This window comes from Leiobunum rupestre, chromosome 2 (genome assembly GCF_980474605.1).
Source record: "Leiobunum rupestre chromosome 2, qqLeiRupe1.1.hap1, whole genome shotgun sequence".
NCBI lineage: Eukaryota > Metazoa > Arthropoda > Arachnida > Opiliones > Sclerosomatidae > Leiobunum > Leiobunum rupestre.
In genome coordinates this window covers 73,578,169-73,604,317 of record NC_143385.1, presented here as the reverse complement: position 1 = coordinate 73,604,317, position 26,149 = coordinate 73,578,169, and the positions used below count along the sequence as shown (strand labels likewise).

Genomic DNA, 26,149 nt, shown 5'->3' with positions numbered 1-26,149 from the left:
CAGGTTAGGTAGTATTTGCATGGGGCATCGAAAACACTAAGGCCGTCAATGGTTGGTCAACAACGCTTAGCGATATTCTTGGCTCGTTTAAATAAGCGTGTACTCTTTGGTTCTTCTCCCTATGAGTTTATTTATAATACCATAAGTGGCATAATTACCCGAAGTGTGCCAATAGGAGCCTTTCCCACAGAAAATCTGCAATTTGAGCTTGTTCTAAACAGACCAAAGAAACGTAGGACTCGCGAATTCCGTTCAAGTACCCTATATGGTATTTTTAATGCTCGCGCCGCAGAGGCCGCTTCGCTAACACATTACGTAAATTTCGTCACTGGAAAAAATGATGTAATTTACGTCACTTTCGTTAAACAAGGTATCATTGAAAAATTCATCTTACTGATACACTTAGGGTAATTATGCCACTTATGATAATACGTTTAATGAAACGTAATATTTCTTTAAATGAGTTTACTCGTGAGTCTGATTCATAAGTATAATGAATAGTTTAAAACGTATTTTAAACATAGTTTTTTAATGTTTATTATGTGTTTTTTATTGTTGGATTTAAAAACAGTTAAAAACAATGACTCTTGCCCAGCCTTAAGCCTCGGTTTAATCTACCACGTATTTTGAAACTCAAACACCCGAGTACTATCTTTAAATGATGGCGAACGCTAATTGTAATACGAAACAAATAACGAAATACGTGGGATTTTTGGCGTTAAATGGACTTAGAATGTATTTCTTTATTTGTTTCTCATTACAAGGAGCGTTCGGGTTTTTCCGTTTGAAAATACGCGGCAGATTAAACCGAGGCTTAGTACTGGCCAAGATTCACTGTCTTTCATTTGCTTTCTGATACGCGGATTGACAACGCAAACTTTACCTAGACGAGCAGATGTTCGATTATCTACATGGCGCGGGAAAAATATTAATTTTGAATGTTATAAAGCGTTAAACGATATTTCAAGACGATTGCGTATTACATTTAAGTTCATATAAACGGGAAAAATTGACAGTGGAATATTTCTTATATCATTTGGTAGGTTAATTAAGGATTAATTATCGCCAACTTTATATTAATTTCAATGGGGGTGGGTTAAAACGTTTAACCAAGTTACGCGTGAGCTCGCCCCTAGAGGCGCTGCGCGTCAATCGCTCGTACTCTATATGCCTCAATTGTATATAACAAATATAGCTAAAGAGTTACTTAAATAACCGATAATAAATATATTTTATAAATAATTAAAGGCGTTATTATGAAATGTAAAAAAATATTTTCGAGCTATTTTTAATTTTTCTAAAACAGTAAAGAGTCACACATAATTTGTTTTTTTTAAATACAAAATTATTCTCCCGAAACACAAATAAGCGCAAAATCAATTGAACTATTAAAATATTACAAAGAAATGGTATACAAAAGCAGAATGCATTGGATGTGTTTAAAGCACTAGTTAATCAAAATGTGGAAACCGCAGATCTTTTTTACTAAGCAAAGAAAATTCTGCGAAGTGGTTCACGGGGTTCACGTAAATGTTTTATAGTTTATGTATAGACAGAAAAGGTTTTTCAAGAAAATAAATCCCAGAAGCCTGTCAAAAAAAGACCAAAATTAAATGCATTTGCTTTAGCCAAAAGATTTAAATATCAACATGACCGTTTAAAAAAACTAATGTTTAATAACAGCACTTAGTTGCTCCTTAAAGTATTTATTCAAATTCAATAAGATCAGGTAAATAACATGTTTTTTCTGCAACAACCATAGCTGAACTAATTCCTAAAACGTTGACACAAGCCAGACGTCCTCGGCGATTATGGATTTTCTTTGGCAGCAATGACAGTAGACATTTTAAAATACTGCTTAGTAAATGAAACAATTGCACATTCCAATAACCTGTAGGAAATAAAATTCCCGATTTAGCCCTAATATTTATTCTAACCTAAAATATTGGCTAAAATAAGTACGAATAATCAAAGAAATTACATAAACTAAGAAACCTACTTTTTTAAATCGATGATTGCAACGGTCACTTCCGCTTTTCGGAGTTGCATTCTTCTCGGGTCTGTTCTAGTTTCTCTAATAATAAAGAAATTTTATCAGCTAAGTTACTCCTTTTCAATGCACTCCCTTCGTCTTTTTGTCGCTCAAAATCGTCCGAAAATGCTGAGGATATTTCTTTTCTGGCAAAAACTACAAGAGCTTCCTGTAGAGAAAAGGTTTCTTGCTGACCAATGACAACATCAGTTTTCTTACAAGGAAAATACAGTGGACCCATTTCACTGTCCCATTCCATAACAGCTAACGACAAAGGAGTGTTCCCGTTCTCGTCCCGTGTACATACATCCGCGCCGTGCTCCAACAGAAGCCGAACCAATTGATGGTCGCAGTCAGTACCAATAGAAGCCTTGTGTAATGGGGTTTGATTTTTATGATCTTTGGCCTCGATAAAGGCACCCCTTTCTAACAAAATAGAGACTGTTTCATTTTGACCTTCAAAGGTGGCAAGATGCAAAGGAGTCTCTCCGAGTAGATTTACAGCCTCAGTTATTGCACCTTTGGCCATCAAACAGGAAACTAGTTTAGTTCGACCCCATTTAGCCGCCGTATGAAAAATAGTTTCTCTATATTGATTAACAGCTTCAATATTTGCACCTTTTTCCAATAAAACGAAGCATGATTCAATTTGACCACACTCCGCGGCACAATGCAAAGGCGTTTCACCATGATTATTAACAACTTGTATATTTGCGCCATGGTCAATAAGTTTCTTGGCGGTATGGGAAGTTCCTTTGATTGTTGCAATGTGTAAGGCTGTTAGTCCGTCGTAATCTGCGCTATCAATGTCAGAGCCATGAGACAAAAGAATTTCGATTATATTTTGATAGTTCCCTGAAATTTCTTCTCTTTGAAGACTAGCAGCGTAGTGAAGTGGAGATTTATTGTACCTATCACGTTGATTAACGTCAAATCCATGTTCTAATAAAAGAAGTACCATATCTGCACTTCCGGATTTAATTGCGTGATACCAAGCTTTTGAGTCTTCTCTGTCGCATCTAAGGTTTAAGATATAACTGGCCAGTTCCGATTTGTTATACTTACAAGCGTATGACAGTGGCGTTTGACCATCGTATTTGAGATTTATGTCGGCATTTCTATTCAAGAGCATTTTAAAGCACTTTAAATTGCCAGATCTTATGGCCGTAAATAGTGGAGGTAGGTGATGATGTTCGATTTGTAGGTTTACTGGTGCTCCTCTGTCTAAAAGAAATTTCAGAGCAGTATCTCTATTGTGGTATATCGTGATAGCTAAAGCTGAACCAGCGTACCAATATTTTTCTGGATTTACAGTGTTAAGGAGCCAAAATCGGGTTTCGTCGTCACCAGCTTCGTGGAGCAATTTTCTCAAACGTTCGGCATCCCCATCAGCCGCAGCCCGCCAAAATTCTTCAAACAGAGTCTGTTTCTGGCAAACCGACTCTGAAGTCACTGAGATACCTGGAAATGCCAACGCAGATTCCATAAAACAGTTCAAAAAGTCTTGGTATTCCGATTTCAAATCTCCATGATATTTTATTTGCGTAATAATAATATCTTGGATGGTTTTAGAACAGGAAGAAAGAAAATTTAGAAATATTTCGTTAAATTGCGTGACCGTATTTCGCTCCCATGATTTGGAAAGCTTTGCGAACTCGGATACCAGAGGAAAAAAATCGATTGGCATACTTCCATTAATTATCAAGCAATTTAGAAGAAAGCGATACAGTTTGTAGCTCTCTGTAAAAATTCCGAAGTCCCATAATGCTTCGAATCTATAAAAAGTGGATTGTGGATCAAAGCGCCAGACTCGCAAAATTGAGCTTCGAATGAGAAGAAATTTCTCATCTTTAAACTTTTGGGTCTCTAAACCACTTTCAAAAAAGGTTTGGACGACATTTAGGTTATAATCAAAGGTGCCTAAAATATCCTTTAACAAAATCTCTATTATTTCCCAAAATTCTTCTCCTTCAATGTGTTCTATGCTTTCGATGAAGAACTCCGCGACCAGAAACTCGGCGAATGTGCGATGTATAAAAATCGGATTTTCCCCAGTGTCCGTCATGATGCCCACTCTTTCGATCTTCTTCAGCAGAAACTCTTTATTTTCTTTCTTCGGCCTATGAAATTTTAATCTCTTAACAATGTTTTCTCCAAGCAACAGACGAAACGCCGATTCCCAATGGTACTCTTGCACACGTGCTATGGCCAGGGCGTTATTCTCGGTGCCACTTGTACTTGTTGTGCTCTGGTACTTATTTTCTTCCTCTTGCAATTTAATTTTAGTAAATGTTTGGTACAATTCGTATAATGATATTGTTTCCCATTCTTCTGAAAAATTTAATTTATTTTTGTAAACTTCAGCCAGTAGACGACATTGAAGAGGAATTCCCATAAATTGACGATCTTTATCTTGAATTAATGTCGAAAATAATTTAATCAAACGCTTCGCTTTAGTATCCAGTGTAGTCTTATCGTTACAATTCGATTTCTTAAGCCAATATTTAACGATAAATCTCAGCTTTTCTTCGTCATTGAACGTTCTTAGTTCATAGCATGATGCGTCAAATGTGTAAAGTAAATCTTCAGACGCGTATGGTCTCGTGGTGACAACTAAATTTTGGAAGCGACTGTTTTTCAAACCCACAAGCATTGCTTTGACAATGCTTTCGTACTTTGGACTGATTTCGTCGAAGCCGTCGAACAGCAAGACCACACCTCCACTTTTCTCCAAACACCATGTCAACAAATTATTCTCGTAATTGTTGTCTTTATATTTAGAAATATACATTTTGGAGACGAAGAAATTTACAGCTTCCGAAGTATCTTTGATTTGCAAGTCGAGATGCTTCTCGAAAACTGTGGCATAGCTTCTTAAATTGACGAAGATGATCCAACGATTGGGAAACATCTTTTTCATCTCTTTCGCTAGTGTTTTGAGAATTGTGGACTTTCCTGTTCCCGCATCGTCGGAAATGATGATGGTCTCACCAGTTCTCATCCCTTCAATTAGTTCGACGAGACTCATTTCAGCATTTCCTTGAGTTCGCAGACTTATAAAGGCCCGTGGTATGAAATAGGCCTCTGTTTCTCCCAAGCCCTGTAGCCTTTCTCCTAAGTGAACGTCAATGTCGTTGATGAGCTTATACAGGATGAAGTCGTCGATGACATCTTCAATTTCTTGTTCATTTACATTTCTCAGAACATCTTTAAGGCTCAACTTATTTTCTTTGTCTTCTTGTAGAACCAACAGTGGCTTTGACAACAGGATGATTTGATATTCTTTACCTAGACAGGCCCATGATATCTCTGCTATTTTGAACAAAAAATAAACGTTAAAATGGTTTCTTTTAATTAAGAACCCATACATATTAAAGAGAACAAGAATAGTAATTAATGTCTGTGGTGTAGTATCCTCAATAAAATGTTTATTCGATGCCTCGATTAGTTTATGGACTAATAATGAAACATTCAACGGCTCTAACACATAAACAAGAGATCCACTGGAAGCGTAATAAAATAATTTTATAAAATAAATGATTTTATTACGCATCCAGTGGATCTCTTGTTTTTATTTAGTTTATGACCTATAAAGAAATTCATCCAGAACATGACTAATAGACGATTTCAGAAACGATAGAGACCTACGGCGACATATTTTTCCGGGCTCGATTTATGTAGATGTATCGGCTGCTAGATTGGAGTTTTGAAGAGGCCTGGAAATAAGCGTACCTAGTCACTGATTAGCGAGCTGCAGCAAACTTTGCAGCTGGTCCGGATTCAGCTGAGCTGCAGAAAAGAAAAAGTGTCGTCTGCTAGTTAACATTTTAAAAACCCCGAATGATAAGAAAAGTAATCCTAATTAAAATGTAAATAATTATAAGTAAAAATAAACTTGGAGGAACAAAATGGAAGTTTTTGTGGCACAGATTGAGCCTATGGTTGACGAGTCACGTAAAATACTACATAGGTATGTTTTGGTCGAGTCTTATGTTTAAACAAAATTTAATGAATTTAATTATTTAATTTTGTTTCTTAATCTAGTAAAAGTTCAATATCCAATAACTCAAAAAAAAACACCCAATATTAGTTTTCATAATTTTCCAAGTGCTCCGAGAGAAAAAGAAAAGTGGATTGCATGTGTTAGAGAAAGTATCTCAAAGCCCTATAGGCCTGATGTATTATGGTCTCCCAAACCTACTAGCAAAATTTGTGGCAGTCATTTTGATAAATCTGGCGTGAAGCTCCATAGTCAAAATATACCGTTACATTTTTCATGGAAATCTAACTCTACAAATTCTACTAAAGGTAACGATGATGGCCAGTTTGATTTTAATATTCCAGAAAGACCACATTTAAAACGTAAGGCAAATTGTAATGCTATTGGTGACGAGTATTTTAGGACTGATATTAATGAAGAAATATCTCTCGGAGGACAAATTTATTACCCTGAAATGGTTCGATGTGCCAAAGTGAAAATTACATCGCTTATAACAAAGTCAACTATGGAACCACTGACAGATCACAACTATAACATAAAAAACAAATCCGTTATTCTTGATAATAAATCTATCATCAAACAGCAGTTAAAGAAAATAAAAAACTTGGAAGAAAATATAGTAAATTTTAAACAAAATTTAGACGCTTTTCAACTAAACTATGATATAACTTGTGGAAAATTAATTCAAATGGATCTGGACCTAAAAACTGAAATGGCAAAATCAAAGAAAACTCGATTTGATATTGAATCTATTGTAGACGACGAATTTGCGTTACATTTTTATACGGGATTTGAGAACAAGGAACGATTCATGGCATTTTTCAACTTTGTTGAAAAAGGTTATCAAGATGCTTATGATACTTTTCGATCTGGTCTTGAAAATGAAAACAAATCTAGAGTAAAAAAAACACTAAGAAAATGCAAAACTGCAAGAAAGCAAATTATTAGCCCTATAAATCAACTGTTCCTGGTTCTAAGTCGTCTACGAGTAGGCTTGCTAGAACAGGATATTGCTTTTAGGTTTGGAGTAAGTGTTTCAACCACAAGCTCCATTTGGTCATTTTGGATTGACTATATAAGTAACCTACTGCGACAAGTTCCCATATGGCCAAGTCGTAAAGTGGTGGATAAATATATGCCTGATTCGTTTAAAAAGTTGTATCCCTCTACGAGAATTCTTTTGGATTGCACCGAGATATTTATAGAAACTCCATCAGATTATAGGGTACAAAGCGCAACTTTTTCAAGTTACAAGTAACACAACACTGCCAAGGGACTGATAGGGTGCACCCCTAATGTTTTCATTTCATTTGCCTCGGAATTATCTTTTGGTCGCATATCTGACAAGGAAATCACGCAGAAGAGTGGGATCCTTGACCTCCCTGAAGAGAATGATGAAGTAATGGCTGATCGAGGATTTTTGATAGAGGAAGATCTCAACAAGAGAAATATCAAATTAAATATACCACCATTTATGGGAATGAGGGACCAGCTTAGTTTAGAAGATGAAAATGAAACTCGGGAAATAGCTAGCGTGAGAATTCACGTTGAGCGAGTTATTAGAATGGTCAAAAGCTTCCGTATATTAAAATACACTTTTCCGAATTCTATGCATGATAAGTTAAACAAAATTTGGCTAATATGCTGTTATTTGTGTAATGTCATTGTTGATCCATAACTAGAAAAAAAGGCGATAAATCAATTTCGATTTAACCGGTATTTGATGTAGAAATTAATATCACCAGGAATTCATGAAATAAAAATGTATGCAATTTATTTCACTTGATTAAATTTGCATATAAATGTGAGATTTATCACAGGTCCCTTTTGTAAACAAAATATAAATATAATGAATATAGATTCCTTTTTACAAAATATCACACATCAACTTGGTATAAATATTTATATAAAATTTCCTCCAAAAATAAGAATTTAGGTATCACATTTCATCATGATTTATCTATCCATAAAATATTGTAAATAAAATTTTGTTAGCTTCGGTAGCATAGCTGAAGTCCAAAATACTTTGTCTAAAGCTATGCGTTCAACATGGAAATCACAGCCACTATACACTAAAAAATTGCACCATTTCAATCCAGTTATTGCAATTTGCCCTTGTATTTGATAAAAGAAATTATGATTTTTTAAGCTGATTTGACCATCAGTAATTTTCAGGTAGTCTGGTTTTAATGTGGTGATATATTCAGTTACCGTTAGGCCCATTTCTTTTCCTTTAGCTAATGTTTTTATTTCAAGGATGCCCCATTCTTCAAGAGTATTATCATAAATAACCCTGTCAGGTGTTGCACCCAGATAAGGGGTAGTGGTATTCACACAAAAGCCGACTGCATAGTGTTTTGTTATAGTACTGTGACTAGATAAGTAAAGTATCACTGCATCACTTTCACTTCTTAGGCCTTCTTTCATATATTTTGTCGAGATATTGGGCCGTACTTTCTTGATTCGATCCACAAACTAAGTATTAACAATCTTTTTCCTTTTGCAAATTTCTCCAAACTGTGACGCTGTTACTCTAAGCTTTCGCTCCTCCATCCATTCCTTACTATTAGATTGTGCACAAGTTTTTTGTTCCAAATCCCAAGCTTCCTCAATGGATAAAACAATCTCGCTAGGTAAAGCAGTCTTTACATTTGGTTCTAACTCCGAGTCTTCAGACATCAATGGCAATTTTGGTCTACAATTTAACACTTCAGTTGTATTATTGACAGTTGTTGCTAATGAGTTTCTTGGTAATGGTATTGGCTGGTAATTACACTCTGCTAAGATATCCTGCAACATCAAGCAGCTGCTCGCACTTGTTAAATCTTTGGAAAGTTCAATCAGGGACTGTTTAGATACTTCAGTGTATGTGTTTTCACACCTTTTTACACGCTTGGTCAGTCTTTCAGCAGTGGAACTCATCTTATCAGGAATGTGTTTTACAAAAAGGAGCGATTCAAACTGTATACTGGTTCCTGCAAGATTTCCTGTCCCTTTACATTTGTTCCACTGACATTCAGTTTCCGTACAGGATATGTCTTTCGACAAAAAACTATTTCCCATTTGTAAATTGTCAAGCAAGTACCACAGTAAGGCCACTACATGTTTACACCTTTCACCAGCTCCAGATTTGCAACCACATTTTCCATAAGACACTGTACCTTTCAGGGTAATGATAGCAAAAACCGAATAGTGTTTTTTCAGAGTGAAAGATGCTTGGCAGGTTCCTTTCACAAATATACTAGAGTCTCCATAATGTAAAAGTGCATTTGTTATTTTACCGGTTTTAAACATTTTATAACCATTTGTATAATGTTTTCTATCTTTGCCAAGTTTTTGGTGCGCTTTAATCTGATGTCCTCCAAAATTGTCGGGGAAGTTACGTATTACTTTGGTCCAATTTCCTTTAGGAAATGTAGGTTCATCCTCTATCTGAATATTAATATTTCCAAGTGGTGAACTACGTGATGGTGATCCCATATTATGACCTGTAAAAGAAAATGTTACATATTGACATAGAACAGTTAAATATTTCATAAACTTACCCTGATTTTGGAAACTTTTATTTTACCACCAAAGCGAAAGCTACGACAAGCCTATAAGGCCTAAACGAATCTATAATGTTAACTAGCAGACGACACTTTTGGTTTTCTGCAGCTCAGCTGAATCTGGACCAGCTGCAAAGTTCGCTGCAGCTCGCTAATCAGTGACTAGGTACGCTTATTTCCAGGCCTCTTCAAAACTCCAATCTAGCAGCCGATACATCTACATAAATCGAGCCCGGGAAAATATGCCACCGTAGGTCTCTATCGTTTCTGAAATCGTCTATATCATTAAACACAACGCAAATCTAATAGTAAAACTCAACGGCCAATCTATAACTATATAAGTCTCAAAGTTTGTCCTTTTATTTATTTGTATGTCCTGTTCCTAAAAACTCGAGAACGGTTGGCTCTAGAGTGCTTGAAATTTTAACTCGATGTTCAGGGTCTGATTTCCAACTAAACGCGTCTAATTCCAATACTTGACATGGTTATTAATCTAATTCAATTTTACTCATAATTCAGTTTTCTTTTGCTCGACGTTGGACTTTCGCCTCTTTCTTTCCCTTATCTAATTTTCCAGCTGGTCTCGGCTTTCAATTCTCTTATCTATTTTCGGATCTATTTCTTTTTTTGAAAAGTGTCGCGTGGTCGCGCCGTTATTTGTTTTAAAACGTCGCCCGGTTTGTTCTCCTCTCTTAAGTTCCTTGCGCCCGCCCCGACCTTTAAACGTTTTAACGGGTTAGTGTGAAATTCGTAGAAGGGGAGTTAGTGTGAAAGAAAGGAACTTCGTAGAAGGGGAAGACTAGTTGGGATTTTTAAGTTGTTCAGGACTTTTGCTACGCTTGTTACGTGTATTCCGTTTATGCTACGAGGACTTTTTGCTATTCGTGTTACGTGTGTTCCGTTTTTGCTACGAGGACTTTTTGCTACCCATGTTGCGTGTGTTCCGTTTTTGCTACGAGGACTTTTTGCTACCCATGTTGCGTGTGTTCCGTTTTTGCTACGAGGACTTTTTTCTACCGTTTTTGCTACGTGTGTTGCGTGTTTGCTACTAATTTTGCTACTCGTGTTGCGTTTTTCCGACCGTTTTTGCTACAGCGTTTACTTTTCTTACGTACAAATCAGATCTAATTCTATAACCTAAGACCCCCGGCGAAGGCGGGTATTAAAGATAGTTTTTTATAAAGACACCCATAACCAATGCTTATCTATAAATTTTATTTTATAATTGGACTCTAGCAACTTTACGATTGAATTTTAATAAAGTAATTTGAAGCACTTAAACGGTATCATGTCGGTACGTCGTTGGTTTTTATGACGACGCCTTTTGCGTAGTTTGGCACGTCGTGGGTCATTGCGCCGACGGATATTTACGGCGACTGGTGTTTACAGCGACGGCTTTTGCACCGATACTTCTATGCCGACCGCTATCTTCGCCCGTGGTCTTTTGACCGAGGGGGGTTTTCATGGCAGGTTTCTCCTTTTGGCTGTTTTTACAGTGTGTATTACGATCACCTTCTGTGTAGCCGCTGCCGCCGCCGTACACACGATTGCTCGCGGTACGTTAGCTTCGACCCCACAACCCGCGTACGCACTATTGTCATATTTGAATTTCATGCCCATTGATACAGGCGTAGAGCTCGTCGTTTGGATAAGAAATATCCGTTTTCTTTTGTTTTTATCCATAGCCGAAAATTATCCGAATACAAACTTATATTGGGCATATTATTTTTATAACCGCGAATAATATTCATAAATAAAGAGTTAACAGAAATTTTTATGAATAATTTAAATTTTGTAGGTTAATTTATCTGTTCCGCCGAGCTCTATACAGGCGCCATCTAACTTGTTCGCGTTTCGCTACTTTATTTCCGAAACCAGGTTACTCGAAAAATTGGTTTTGTCTAAAAATTAATTTATATTAACGTGCACACGTTTCGCTACCGTATTTCTAAAACCCGGTAACTCGAAAAATTCGTTTTGCCTAAAAATTAATTTAAATTAACGTGTTCACGTTTCGCTACCTTATTTCTAAAACCAGGTAACTCGATAAATTCGTTTTCATTAAAATTCCTCTGGGTTTAAAAGTTAAAGTACAAAAGGATTGAAAATTTGTTCAAATATAAATTTAATTTTTGAAATTAAGTTCATACATCGGGGGGATTGTGTGTACTTAAATGTCCGGGACATCTTGTTTTATTTGAACGTAAAGGAAATAATGTTAGAAACGAACTGCCTAGGTCTAAAAAGTAGGATGCGTTTCAAATTTGGTGTCGATCGTTAAAATAACGAAATGGCTTAAAACATTCGTGGATCGTTTCTGCTTATTCTAGTTTTCTTTAGCGATATTAAAATTTAATGGAATGTGTTTGTCATGCCGGGAGTAGTGGCGTATTCCTGTAATCCCATGCGTCTGGGAGGCAAAGTTTGTGGATGGCCGTGTGAGGTCGACCACCAATCCCCCAACGGGTGGTCGGAATACTTCCGCCGCGCGTGTCCCCCCCCCCCTGGTCCCTACGTATCCCCCCGTTGATTAATCAGGTGGACGTGCGGACTGAATTGGTCCCACACGTCACACTCACGCCTCAAAATCTTCGCCGGGCTCGCGGTCTTCTCAGACTCATTCAGCCCTTGTATCTTCCGTCTTTGAATAAAAAAAAGTGTTTGTTTATTCTATTCTATTTTGAGGCAATGCTGCATGTGTTTGTTTAAGGTTTGATAAAAACAGTTGTTCTTGGGTTTTTTTCCCCTTATTGAATAAATTGTTTTGCTTTTATTGTTCCTGCTTTAGAAATTTCGCTGTCGTTCTTAATGTTTTATCTGCGTGGCAATATGTCGCCAAACAATATTATCGCCTTAAATTTCTCTTTGCGTTGGGGCGCGTCAGTGTTTTGACCCTCGGCTAATTATGTTCAAATTAATTCCTAACGTTCCTCGATATGAGGGACAATCACATTTCAATTGGTTAGGTACACCGGGCTATAAATTCTAACACACTGGTTAGAATATCATTGGCTTAACACAGTACCGGATTTACTGAAGGTGGAGCCCCAGGCTGATTATGATTAAATATTTTTATTTTTATTCATGTACCCAAAAAAGCCTTCTGTTGGTGGGGGCCCATAGGCCCGTGCCTAGTTGGTTATTGTCCATCGGTGGTGGGTTTGTCGGAGTAAAGACATGCAACCACTTAAACTAATGTTCATAAAAAAATTAAATATATGTGGTGTTTATAAATAATTATACGTTGTTTTTTCACCGAAATCGCCGGCCGTTAAGTCATACGATAATGGCGACACTTTACGGGGATAGGTTTCTTGTTAACGATGTTCTGTTTTATCCTCTCTAGGTTCCCGGTCGTACGCATTGTACATAGAGAGTCATGTCCTATTTAAATGTTATTATTCTGAAATTTTAATGCCATTTCTTAAATTTTATTATTGATCTAAAATATAAATGCAGTTCTTTCAAATTTGTTTGATTCTCTGGTTTTTAATTTGATCTAAATTTTCACAAGAAACAAGGTTAAATAGGTGTATCTATTACACTTTGAATTTCTTGTAATATAAACTTAAATTATTATTATTATTATTATTATTATTATTATTATTATTATTATTATTACTATTATTATTATTATTATATGCTTTTGTTGGTCCTTGTTCGTTCTGTGTTTCGTAATATAGACGGTTTACATTACATTGAGGTGTTCTTTCAAAGATATTGAAATACAACCAAAAAACTTTTGTAAATCAAGTGTTAACCATACTTCAATTTACTATTGGCTGGTATTTTTGCTTTTAATTAATATTGGATTAGATTGGTTTAATATATTGTCGGACATTGAAATGCAATAAAAAGTTTATAAATACGCTAAAAATATTCAGGGTGTGAATAAAAATATAATTAAATTGAATTATGATACGCATTTTCTTTGCCGTAAAATATACAGGGTGTTTTTAGACGCTCGAAAAAGTAATTTTTTTAAAAACAATGTTTTCTAGAAAGTGGAAATCTATATGGTACGTTAAACATGCCTGGAGACACTCGCTGACCAAATATCATCGATTTCGGAAATTAATTTCACGTTTTTCCAAAACTTAATTTTTCACCGTTAGGCGCTGGAATTAATTTGTCGATGGGAAACTTGTAGAGCGTCAACATTAGAATATCGTTGGTTCGAAAAACTTAAACGATATTTTCACTGAAAAAAACGACTTGAAAAAGTGACAAGTTGGGCTAGCTAAATGTTTATTCCTTTAATTTTATTATTTTGGTTGTAATTGTACTAAGTTAATTTTTTCTCGATAATTTTCTATTTCTATAACGTTTATTAAAATTGACAATTATTCCATGAGCGCTAAGTATGTACTGTACACTCTGTTCAAAAAGTCTTTGCCCGTGGGAGATTTCGAACATTTTCGCCCGTCATTTCTTGTATAGTTGCATCAAGTTGAAGCGGACATCGGTAGTAGATAAATAAAATGTTTAGCTACAAATTGGCCAAAATAATTTTCTGTATAGACTTATAATTTGGCCTATTTTGGCCTAAAAGAGGGGGTGTCACCTTTTTTATTTTTGATCTCAGGTCATTTTAAACCCGATTTTCGTGTTCTCCGGGGTTGATTTATATTTAGAAAGTGTTGGAATTATTCAAATCGACGCATTGGTTCAAAAGATATTAACCAAAGACGTTTTCACAGAAATTGAGAAATATCTAAACATCTCACCAAGCCATTTAAAATAATATATGTTGACGGGTTTTGTCGCCATCTATAGTTCCTAGAAGTAATATTTTTTGTTTAATTCTAAATATGTAACAAATTGAAGGTTAACATAAATATTTTCTGGCGTCGCCCCTGTTCGTTTCTCAAATGAGCACATGAAAACATTTATTATTTTAAATGGCTTGGTGAGATGTTTAGATATTTCTCAATTTCTGTGAAAACGTCTTTGGTTAATATCTTTTGAACCAATGCGTCGATTTGAATAATTACAACACTTTCTAAATATAAATCAACCCCGGAGAACACGAAAATCAGGTTTAAAATGACCTGAGATCAAAAATAAAAAAGTTGACACCCCCTCTTTTAGGCCAAAATAGGCCAAATTATAAGTCTATTCAGAAAATGATTTTGGCCAGTTTGTAGCTAAACATTTTATTAATCTATTACCGATGTCCGCTTTGACTTGATGCAACTATACAAGAAATGACGGGCGAAAATGTTCGAAATCTCCCACGGGCAAAGACTTTTTGTACAGAGTGTACACTTGACAGATATTTCGTCAAACGCACCAGTATTCAGGGGTTAGACCTTTGTCACTTTAATGCAATGACTTTCTTTTTTAAATCTAAATGGGCCGAATTATTTACATTTCCTACAAAACGAATTTACCCAACGAGCCAGGTTAAGGTTTCAACAAGACGGAGCACCGCCTCATTACCACAGAGACGTGAGCGCGGTTTTCGACAACAAATTTCAGCAACGGGGGATAGGGAGAAACGGACCGATACTTTAGCCACCAAGGTCACCAGATCTTACGCCGTTGGATTTCTTTTTTTGGGGCTATTTTACTCATGGTCCACTCCTTTAAGGGGACAATGCTTATTCGCCCTTAGATGGAAGGGCTCACCGGGCCAAATGCCCTAATTAATTATTTTGTTACTAAGTTTTAAGGGAGTTCCGAAAAGGATAAAAAGGCTGAAAAAAGATTTTAGAGGGGCCGAATTAAGTAAGTATTTGAAGAGGGGGTACTAATATCACCGGACAACAAACGCATCACCCTTGGTGCATCGCCAATGGGTTTGACGTCATCATGGTTACCTGTTAAACCACAACCAACATCGTAAATAACCCCGGACCGCGCCTAAAGCTAGGTAGCGGAGCTCGGAGTTCGAAAAACCAACTTTTTCGGTCAAGTAAGGATAAGGTCTACGCCGCTCCCGTTGAAACGCAAGAAGAACTTCGTCAACAAATTATAAGCGCCTTCCGGGGAAATCATCCCAGACATGATTCAACATGCTTTTGACAACTTGATTGTTCGCGCTAAAGCTTGTATCGCAGCTGATGGTGGAATATTTGAACCATTCTTATAATTTTCATCGCATTTTGTTTAATAAATTGATTCTTCTGATTCTTTTTGAAAATTATTTATTGTACGTAGCCCAACTGGTCACTTTTTCAAGTCCTGTTTTTCAGTGAAAAATTAGTTTAATTTTTTCGAACCAACGACATTCACATGTGTTCGATGACGCTCTACAAGTTTCCCATTGACAAATTAATTCCAGCACCTAGCGGTGAAAGTTTTGAAAAAACGTGAAAATAGTTTCCGTAATCGATGAAATTTTGTCAGCGAGTGTCACCCTACATGTATAAAAATTTCAACTTTGTAGAAAACATAGTTTAAAAAAATCACTTTTTCGAGCTAAAAACACCCTGTATATAAAATCCATTTTTTATATTTAAACGAGAGAAGTAGGTCTGCTATGCTTTAAAATCTCCAGTCTCAAATCTCTGTTGCAAAATTTGGTCTCTGACCTCCAGGTCTTCATTATCTACAGAAATAGTTCGATCTTTGGTCTTGAAGGTCGGAGTCACTGATGTAAAAACACAGTGATGTGTTTGTTTTGACTATCGTCGTTATTTATAATATGGAAGCAAAAAATTCACGTTCATCTAAAACCTCTAACTTGGCGTCTAAATAATCAGTATACTATTATCGCATAATATAGACCATGGCGAATGAGCATTCAACCGGACGACTAAGCTCGATTTCTATATGGGAACTCTGACATTCGTCTAGCAGAGTATTGACTGTTGGAAATATATATCGCTGGAACACTATTGCCATCTAGTGAGGCGCATAAATAAACATTATATTTTTGTTTATATGAGTCTCGGAATAGAAACCTCCAGACTACATGACGTAATTTTTTTTGTTTATGACCTTTGTAACTTTTGGTTTGAAAATAGATTCGTTTTTGTTATTGTCACTTATGCACGTCTTTTTATTTCCTCCGACCAAACATATTAAATAGTTGTGTTAAAACTTAACCGCCTTAATTTTCAACATTGACCTTACTCTAAATCATTCTTAAGTCCTGACTGCCTTTGGACAGTTTTGTGTAACTAGGCTTAAGCTTACCTAGCTTATTCGTTAATCCGACACGGTGTACAGACCGAATAAACTCTCTTACCATATCGATTTTTGTATTTCCCAAAAAAATTGTTTTTTGAAAAAATATCCGTGGTGGTGAGCTCTTTAGTCTGCACATACTTCTTCGAAACACAAACGCATCAACAGAAATTTCAAATTTAATAGTGGGTTAATACTACGTTGCACCATTTGAGCGGAAAAACCAATTAAACTGCATTTATTACCTTGAAACAATCGAAGGTAAATATGTTTGGTAATTGACAAACAAATTGTGATTTAGTGTGGGACTATAAATGAAAACAACCCTAACTTACATTTAAATTTTCTGGTATCACCAAAAATATTCTTATTCTAAAGTGGAAAAACATTAAGAAATATGGTAAACTATTTGCTATTACGAATTTGAATCTTCACTTACTTTGATAATTTTAAACTTGTTTCTTTTTCCCCCTATCATCTGAAAATAAAAGTTACTTATAAAATTGATTAACATAAATATAAATGGTGGTAACCAAATGATTGTTTAATTTCTTGGACCCTATTCCTTAACAAATTTATTCTAAGAATAGATAAGGTTTTTAGAGATAACGCTGATTTTGTTACAAGTGTTTTTTTTAATTTGTTTCTTTGTACAAGCACCGTCTGTGGGTCGTTTTTAAAGTGATCTACTAAATCTGATCTTTCAAAGTTTTACTTCACGAAAGTTCAAATTCTGTCGTTTCTTACGATCGATGATATTGATTTTTAACAATTGATGACTCTCTTATTAACTAATGCAGCAGTAGTATGCCTAAATCGGTTATGGACGCAGAAAATTATAATCTAAGTTAAGTTTCTTCGGTTTGATTTTAATTTTTAATATTAATTTAATATATCATAAAAAACGTTTGCTTTAAATATTGATAAAAGTCAAATGGTTTTTAATCAGCTAATCAATCAATAACTGTCATTAGCTAGTGTACCTAAATTATAATTCACCAATATTTTCATGTTTTTGATATGTTTTTAAAATATTTTAATCGTTAAAGCTAAATATTACCGTTTGCTTAACTGCTGTCGATCCAGCACTTTTGATGTTAATCAAATCTCGCCCTGCATGTTGATGGGATGATGAATCATTCTGAAAAAATACCATAATTCTAATTTGAAATAAAAAATACTTAGAAATGTATTAGGTTCGAAGAAGTGGTTTATAAATTATGGTGAAACGAACTCTTTAAAAACTATTTTTACCTTGGTTTTTTATCGAGCAAGCGACTAAAGTTATTCACCCTCAGCTACGTAAAATAGTCATGGAACATTACTAGATGGAGGAAGCCATTAAAGCCACCTATAACAAACTTATATTCGATAAACTATTTCTCAAAAAAACATACAGGGAAACAAACATTTGGTGCAGAGTCCTTAGTCGACCGATTTTAATGCAATTATTTATAATAGATCGTGGCATTTAGCCGAGAAGCCCGCCTTACAGGCGGGCCCTCAGCTAGTTGTGTGTTTCCAGGCACCTCTGCCACCCTTTTCCCCATAGTCGAACCACCGCATTAAGGCACCCTCCCCCTTTTACCCATGCGAGAATTTCCGTGGCACCTTTTCCCCATAGTCGAACCACCGCAGTAAGGCCCCCTCCCTTTTTTCCATGCGAAAATTTCCATGGTACCCTTTCCCCAGGCCCCCTCCCTTTTTTCCATGTGAAAATTTCCATGGTACCCTTAACCCCATAGTCGACCTCTCCCCGTAAGGCCCCCTCCCCCTTTTCCCATGTGATAATTTCCATGGTACCCTTAACCCCATAGTCGACCTCTCCCCGTAAGGCCCCCTCCCCCTTTTCCCATGTGATAATTTCCATGGTACCCTTAACCCCATAGTCGACCTCTCCCCGTAAGGCCCCCTCCCCCTTTTCCCATGTGATAATTTCCATGGTACCCTTAACCCCATAGTCGACCTCTCCCCGTAAGGCCCCCTCCCCCTTTTCCCATGTGATAATTTCCATGGTACCCTTAACCCCATAGTCGACCTCTCCCCGTAAGGCCCCCTCCCCCTTTTCCCATGTGATAATTTCCATGGTACCCTTAACCCCATAGTCGACCTCTCCCCGTAAGGCCCCCTCCCCCTTTTCCCATGTGATAATTTCCATGGTACCCTTAACCCCATAGTCGACCTCTCCCCGTAAGGCCCCCTCCCCCTTTTCCCATGTGATAATTTCCATGGTACCCTTAACCCCATAGTCAACCTCTCCCCGTAAGGCCCCCTCCCCCTTTTCCCATGTGATAATTTCCATGGTACCCTTTCCCCAAAGTAAAACCACCCCAATAAGGCCCTTCCTCCCCTTTTTTCTCATGTGAGAATTACCGGGGTACCCACCTCCCCCTTTTTTCCATGTGATAATAATCGGGGTACCCCTCCCCCTTTTGCCCCATGTGATAATTACCGTGGTACCCCCTCTCCGCTTTTCCCATGTGATAATTACCGTGGGTCCCCCTCTCCGCTTTTCCCATGTGATAATTACCATGGTACCCTCTCCCCCTTTTCACCATGCGAGAATTTCCGTGGTACCCTTTTCACCGCAAAAATAACTCAAACTCGCAGTCGTACCAAACCCCCCTGTAACCCTTTAAACCCCCTGTATCCAATGGCTGATGCATTAAGGCCACGGGACTAACGTACGCCGAGAGAGCCACGGGACTTTCATATCGGAACGAACCCGAAACCCCTCCACCTCCCTGTTCCCGAAACTCACACTCACAGGCCTTCTGAAACTACCATACAATTTGCGGCGGAAAGTGAGATAATTTCGGGTGTATGAATGAATGAATATTTATTTTCCCTTTGAAATACAAATCCCTTTTATAACAGGGAGGAAACAATTTACTGGATTCGCGGGTCAAAAAACATAAAAAAGAAATACGTTAGCACTTATACAAATATATAATGTGCCGAAAATAAAAACAATGAAATGAAATCAAAAAATTGAAAAATTAAGAAATTTAATAAAAATAAAAAAATATAAAATTAAAAGGATGATATATACAACCAATATACTGACTATGTACATCCAACAAAAACGAAAATGTCAAGAATATCCTGCCATCCGGCACACCCAGTCCCCAAGCCCAGCAGAAAAGACACACAGTCGTCTGACTTATCCAACTCTTCAGCATGCGTATAATCCGCTCGCACTACGGCGAATTTCTGACATTCGATCAAGACGTGGGGAATATCCTCGACAGGAGCACCACATAGAGGGCAGTCGGGGTTTTCGCCGAAAATCACGGCGAGTCTGGCCGCAGTTGGTAGCGCTCCAGTACGAGCGAGGAATAGTAGTTGACTAGGCTTGTCGTTATTGTAAAAAGACTCCACACCCAAGTTTTCCTTTTTACCGTAAAACACTAGGCTTTGATGTTTCGCAATTTCTTCTCGCCATTTCGCCGTAGAATTTTCTTTGACCGCCTTGTCGATGACCCTCGTCCATTCCACCGCAGATTTTAAGTACTTTCGATGATGCCCGTATCCGTAAGCTCGGTCCAACGCTTCGACACGCTTTGCACGCAAATATCGATAAACTTTCGACGCGATTCGATCCGTCGACATGAAGGTAAGGCGCCCCAAGTAGACTAATTTACTACGGGCTTCGCGCTCTACAAAGGTGGACCACCCTAGCTCACCCTTGATGGCCACTTTAGCTGTTAAAAAGTTTCCACCAACCGCCGCTTTCCCCACTGAAAATTGAGACTGCTCGAACTGGCGTATGGTAGGCTCCGTGTAACAGAGGACGTTAAACTTGGAACAGCGACAGATTTCCAGAGCGTGCGAGTGACGGTAAGAATGCGCGCCTTTGTGCTTGATAGCACCCTGCAAGCGTCCTGACTTTGTTCGTCATTTTCCTTCGTGATTCTCCAAGTAATCTACATTCGAACTGAGCGAGACACCGAGGTAATCGATTTGGGAAGCAAATTGAATCGGTGAACCTTGAAGAGTTAAGCCTCGGTTAATCGATTCCGCGACTCCGTTAAATTACAAAACCTTGCATTTTTCACTACTAAACTGGAGCCCGTGATCGGAAGCGAAATCGCCGCAGATGTTCAAAAGGCGTTTAAGATCACGAAGGGCCTCCGCAGCAACATATATGTCATCGGCGAAAAACTGACCGGGAACGGTGAAGCGAATTTCCGAGCGTGACGGGTGGCAGAGACGGAAGCCAAGACTAGACTCTGAGAGAGCTCGATCGAGTGGTTGTAAGTAGAGAGCGAAAAGCACGGGTGACAATGTTCATCCCTGCCTCAATCTGACTGTGGACGGGATCCAACTGGTAGATATGTCTCCGAACCAATAGCGATAAGCCGTAGAAGCGTAAATAGCCCGTAGATGGTTAACAAAATTCGACGGAATTCCCAGCTGAATAAGGGTATTCCACAACGTATTCCTATTCACGCTGTCATACGCTTTACGTAAATCTAAGAATGCGACGTACAGGAATCTGTTTTCAAGTCGCGACATTTCAATTAGTTGCGTAAGCGTAAAAATGTTATCGGCTCCTCTTCGGTCTTTACGAAACCCGTTCTAAAGGGGTCTCACCCAGTATACCCTTATCTTCAACCAAGAAAACGAGGCGGTTTTTTAATATGGTGAGGTATAACTTTGAGAGGCACTGAGAAATGGCGATTGGACGATGGGCGTTCAGGTCTTCAGGGTCCTTATCTCCTCCTTTCAATATAAGGCGCATCTCGGTGACTGACCAGGCTTCAGGAATAACGTTTGTGGCAAGGATGTTATTGAATAGCGTGCGTAGAGCTAGTCGAGAAGCACCGGGAAGGGCGCGTAATAGCTCATTAGGGATTTGGTCTTCGCCCGCCGCTTTTCCTAGTGGGAGAGCGTTGATAGGCGAATTTAGTTCTTGAGATGATTAACCTGTCTTCGGAGATATCGAAATCTATATTGTTGGGGTGGCTAACTATATCTGCCACAAGTGGAGCGTGTAACTTTTTTAGAATCTGTTCTTCGCTATTTACAAATTCTTCTATACGCTTTGAGATGGCAGTTTTATCCGTGAGGCCAATCCCAGAGCTGTTTTTCAAACAAACCGATATTTCAGTAGATTTGTTGTTTCTAAAGAGCTTCCAAAATTTTTTGGCTGCCAGGTGCCCCGATGATTTTATGTCCATTTCGGTTTTAGCGTTAATTAACTTGATCTTGGAGGCTACTATACGTTTCACTTTATGCTTTTCAGATAGAAAAGTTTTCCAAAGACGCTCCTTCTCCGATAATACTTCAGGCGATCGATCGTTTTTTCTGGCAAACGAACGATAGTTTCTATTAGCTATTTTGCGGTCCCGTATGGCAGATTTCACTTCCGGATCGAACCAATGCTTTTGGAGACGCTGACGAGAATCAGGTTTGGTAACGCCAAGCTCATTTGACGCCGTTTGTGAGATAGCTTCTGGAAAAGACTGGTACGAAAGCTCTGGAAGAGCCTGAATACTACTGTTTACCTCTTGACTAAAGGCCAACATCTTCTCTGGATTACTGGTCCGCCATCGCTTTTGGCATTGGGCAACAGGAGCTATAATATTCTGAGGAAGGATTTCAGATATAGTAGCTATTAAAGCGTTATGATCACTGCCTACGCCCAAGATTCCGTCCTCATCAATTGTCAACCTTTTCAACAGAGCGCGCATTGGTTCATTGCACAGTGCTAAGTCAATGCTCGAACAGTAACCTCTAGCGGACCAGGTAGTCTTCCCCACGCACAGCTCAGGGTCAAGGTTGATGATATACATATCGTGCGTCGAAGCCCAATCCTTGATACTCCGACCAGTACTATCTTCACGCCCGTCCAGCTCGTACAAATGACCATTAAAGTCACCTACTACATACGTTGGGGCAGTATTACCAGGATTGAGCTGGGCGAGATCAGTTGTAAGACACCGAAAAATTGAATCATTCCACGATTTTACGTCTTTTCCAGTAGCCATATAGACGACCGCTAAAAATATTTCCAAATCTTTTCGGAACATATTGTCCCGAAAAATAACACCCAAACCACCTCCTTGTTTCTGGGAACCCTCGCGATTTACACCAAACCATTGAAAACTCGGAAGAAGTTCGGGGCTCTCTAAATTCCTCAGGTGAGTTTCGGCGACGCAAAACACTGGAATATTGTACTCCATCATAAGCTTTTGCAATTCAATCCAAGTTACTCTTCGTCGTCCCCCTTGAATATTCAGAAAGCCCAAATCCAAATTTTCCGAATCAACTTTATTATTTAGCTGTCTTCTACGTCTTCTCGCCCGCTTTGCCGTTTTCCTTGTGCGCCATCTTTTCGTTGGTCACTGTTGATTCGTTGGAAGGGTCTGACTAGCAGCCCCTCCATTCTTCTGGCCTGATCCTTGGTATCTGTTACGGTTGGCATAGTATCGGTTTCTTCTCCGTCTCTGTTGTCTCGTGAGGTCGGCTCGGATCAAAACGCCGTCATACTCCGGATTACCCTTTAAATTCTTAGCGTGGTCAAGAACCACTTTTTTCATTTCTTCAGTCGCTAGCGTAACACGAACTGGGCGAGGTTTATAATCGTCAGCTTTACCTATTGGTTTGGCAAGGCGTTCGCAATTAGAGACGTCAATGCTCCCTTCAGGAACTCTAAGACTTTTCGCTAACCAAGCACGAGTTGAATGAGTTGCATCCAGATCTTGGTTATTTGTACCGAAAATCATTATGTTTTTCACTTTGTCCCGTTGAGAAGCGATCTCTGAAACAGCCTTACGGACTGTAACTTCCAAAGATTTGGATTGCTTCACTTTCTCGGGTTCTACAAATTTTGACCGACTGGCAGTTTGTTCATTGAGTTTCTTCCGAAGTTCCGCAATATCTGCCTGCATTTTACGCCATTTCTCGTCGAGATCAATAAATTGAGTTTCCGTTTTTTGGACCTCATCCTTCAAATTATCCCCCACTAAATCACGACAGCATGACTCCAAATCCAATTTAAGTACATTTACTTTTAGTGTGATAGTGTCCTCCAAATCTTGCTTAAGCTCTTCTTTAAAAGTGACGAGGCGGTTATCAAACACTCTTCCTATAATAGACGCCAAGCGATCCTCGTCCATTCCTGGACCACCAACATTTACAGCCTTCCCAGTTTTTATCGACTTGTCTTTGCCAGCCTTAACCCCTATATCCTCGACTGGTTGTGATTGCGAAATTATGTCATTCTCACTCGTGGCCTGGATACTTTTACTGGGTGACGAGGGCGCTGAAATAGTTCCTCTAGTCCCGATCTTCGATGAGCTTTTGTTCTTACAACTCCCGTGGGGAGGGTCCCCCTGGTTTTGTTGCAGTTTGTCATTCAAATTTGAACGTAAAAGGCGAATCTCGACTGGCTGCGGAATCGTGTTAAAAATAGCAGCGATGGGAGATGACACTCAAGAGGGGGGTATTACGTAGACGGCGTCCCAAAAAACGGCGTCATACGATGAAGACAGCACCCTTGGGAACTTGAGAAGCGTTGGGCGCCTCTCTTGGCCGGGAATCACCTAAATCCATTCATCCATGTCGAACGCCGCGTAACGGGTTACGTATAACGGTCGGCGGTCCGTTGTTCGTTCAAAACTGATAATTTAATAATTTCAAAAACGCTCACTATACTAATAACTCGCGAACCCGACTTATATCAATCGAATGGGAACGGTAAACCGGAAAAGATATTGAGACACATTTTACCGCATAAAGTCACTTTCTGCACAATTAACGAAAATTAGCGAAGAGCCAAAAACCGCGCGACTGTTCAATTCTCTCTCTGCGCTAAGTGCGGGTTGGGACAAACACGGCCCAACTCTCAGGGGCGACAGATTTTGAGAAAATAGATAGTTGAACCACCTCAGTAATGAAGCGAAAGGCAGTCTCGGTTTCCCTCTGTTCCGCGGGTCCCTTTTTTCTCGCCGCCCCACCTTTGGCTTCATGACAGACTAAGCAAACAATCCAGAAAGCTCGGACGTACGACCAACGTACCAAGCGCTCCTTATAATATAGATTCTTACTGAATTAATAGTACGGGTAAAAGAGGGTAGCTCACCGGCAAAATTCGTCCCAACTTGCAATGTGGCCTAAAAATTCTATTTTGGTGTTTACTTTGAGGATCCGATGAGTCCGCAGCGATGCGGGGTGGAAAACACAGTTTTTGGAGGGGCAAGGGGGCAGGAGGTACAGTTTCCCCATAACCGTTTCCGAGTTATGGCCGAATTTATACTGAATCGCGTGGTTTTTTCTCTAATATGAAAAAAAATCCCCAAATGTTAAATTTAGTAACCCGGTCAAGTTGGGTATCGTTTCTGTAGTAAGTTTTAACGTTGAGTCGAATGAGACACGCCGTGGATCGCTGGGACGAATAGTTTCGGAGGTATGACCCAAAGTACACTAAACAAAGGTTTTTTTCGGAATTTCACTAAATGTTGAAAAGGTATATCAACCATTTGGTTAGGACCAACCATATTTTTGGATCGTACGTATTATTTTGTGCCCGGGGAGAAATTTGTAGACACGGGTGGTGGTTTAAATGAATATTTTCGAACTTTTTTAAAAAAACACCATTTATGGTTCGCAATTATTTCGTTATAGCTCGGAAACTATTCATCCGACGGAATTGCGGTTGGTCTCATTCGATCCGGCACAAAATAAAACGTACGATCCAAAAGTATGGTTGGTCCTAACCAAATGGTTGATATACCTTTTCAACATTTAGTGAAATTCCGAAAAAAAACTTTGTGTAGTGTACTTTTGGTCATACCTCCGAAACTATTGGTCCCAGCGATCCGCGGCTCATTCGACTCAACGTTAAAACTTACTACAGAAACGATACCCAACTTGACCGGATTGCTAAATTTAACATTTAGGGATTTTTTTCATATTAGAGAAAAAACCCCGCGATTCAGTACAAATTCGGCCATAACTCGGAATCGGTTCATCTTACGGGCATGTGGTTGGTCGCATTCGACTCAGGGTTAAATGTACCATCGGGAACAACACCAAACACGGCTCAATTCGGTGAAAGCAAATTTAGGGGGCAACTGCCCCCTCCTGCCCCCCTTGTCCTCCCAAAAACTGTGTTTTCCACCCCGCATCGCTGCGGACTCATCGGATCCTCAAAGAAGACATCAAAATAGAATTTTTAGGCCACATTGCAAGTTGGGAAGAATTTTGCCGCTGGAGAGCTCTTTTTGGGCCTCTTTTACCCGTACTATAATAGAAACATACAAAGTTTTACGTTATTTAAAGCGATGTTTCATGTTAGACTATAAAAAATTAAAATATTTAAAATAATTTGCATTCACTAATACTTTGTATACTTAAAATTCCGCCATTTAAGGTCTTGAAAATGTTTATCATTCTTTTGATTGATGCTTTCTTAATTTTAGGCTTGAA

General features: G+C 38.5%; 2 protein-coding genes and 1 pseudogene across 2 annotated transcripts in view; 1 reads left to right on the top strand and 2 right to left on the bottom strand.

Moving 5' to 3' along the window:
• Positions 1-1,438: 1,438 nt before the first annotated feature.
• LOC149958990 (uncharacterized) lies at positions 1,439-3,841 on the bottom strand. Its single transcript, XM_090165112.1, has 2 exons — positions 2,000-3,841; positions 1,439-1,891 (listed from the first exon to the last, which is right to left on the bottom strand). The coding sequence occupies exon 1, from the start codon at positions 3,717-3,719 to the stop codon at positions 2,025-2,027; it is 1,695 nt and encodes a 564-aa protein (XP_090021238.1). The 5' UTR covers positions 3,720-3,841; the 3' UTR covers positions 1,439-1,891; positions 2,000-2,024.
• The window catches only part of LOC149958988 (uncharacterized), a 48,096-nt gene continuing 25,689 nt past the window's right edge, over positions 3,743-26,149 (bottom strand). The window contains exons 3-7 of the mRNA XM_090167300.1: positions 17,775-17,855; positions 17,154-17,192; positions 17,050-17,086; positions 3,843-5,344; positions 3,743-3,772 (exon numbers count right to left, since the gene is read on the bottom strand). Coding sequence (XP_090023426.1) covers positions 3,743-3,772; positions 3,843-5,344; positions 17,050-17,086; positions 17,154-17,192; positions 17,775-17,855 — 1,689 coding nt within the window. The remainder of the gene's footprint in view (positions 3,773-3,842; positions 5,345-17,049; positions 17,087-17,153; positions 17,193-17,774; positions 17,856-26,149) is intronic.
• LOC149958989 (uncharacterized) lies at positions 6,721-7,710 on the top strand (annotated as a pseudogene).

Coding starts and splice junctions, on each gene's coding strand:
- LOC149958990 (XM_090165112.1), bottom strand. CDS start 3,719: ATGCCAATCGATTTTTTTCCTCTGGTATCCGAGTTCGCAAAGCTTTCC.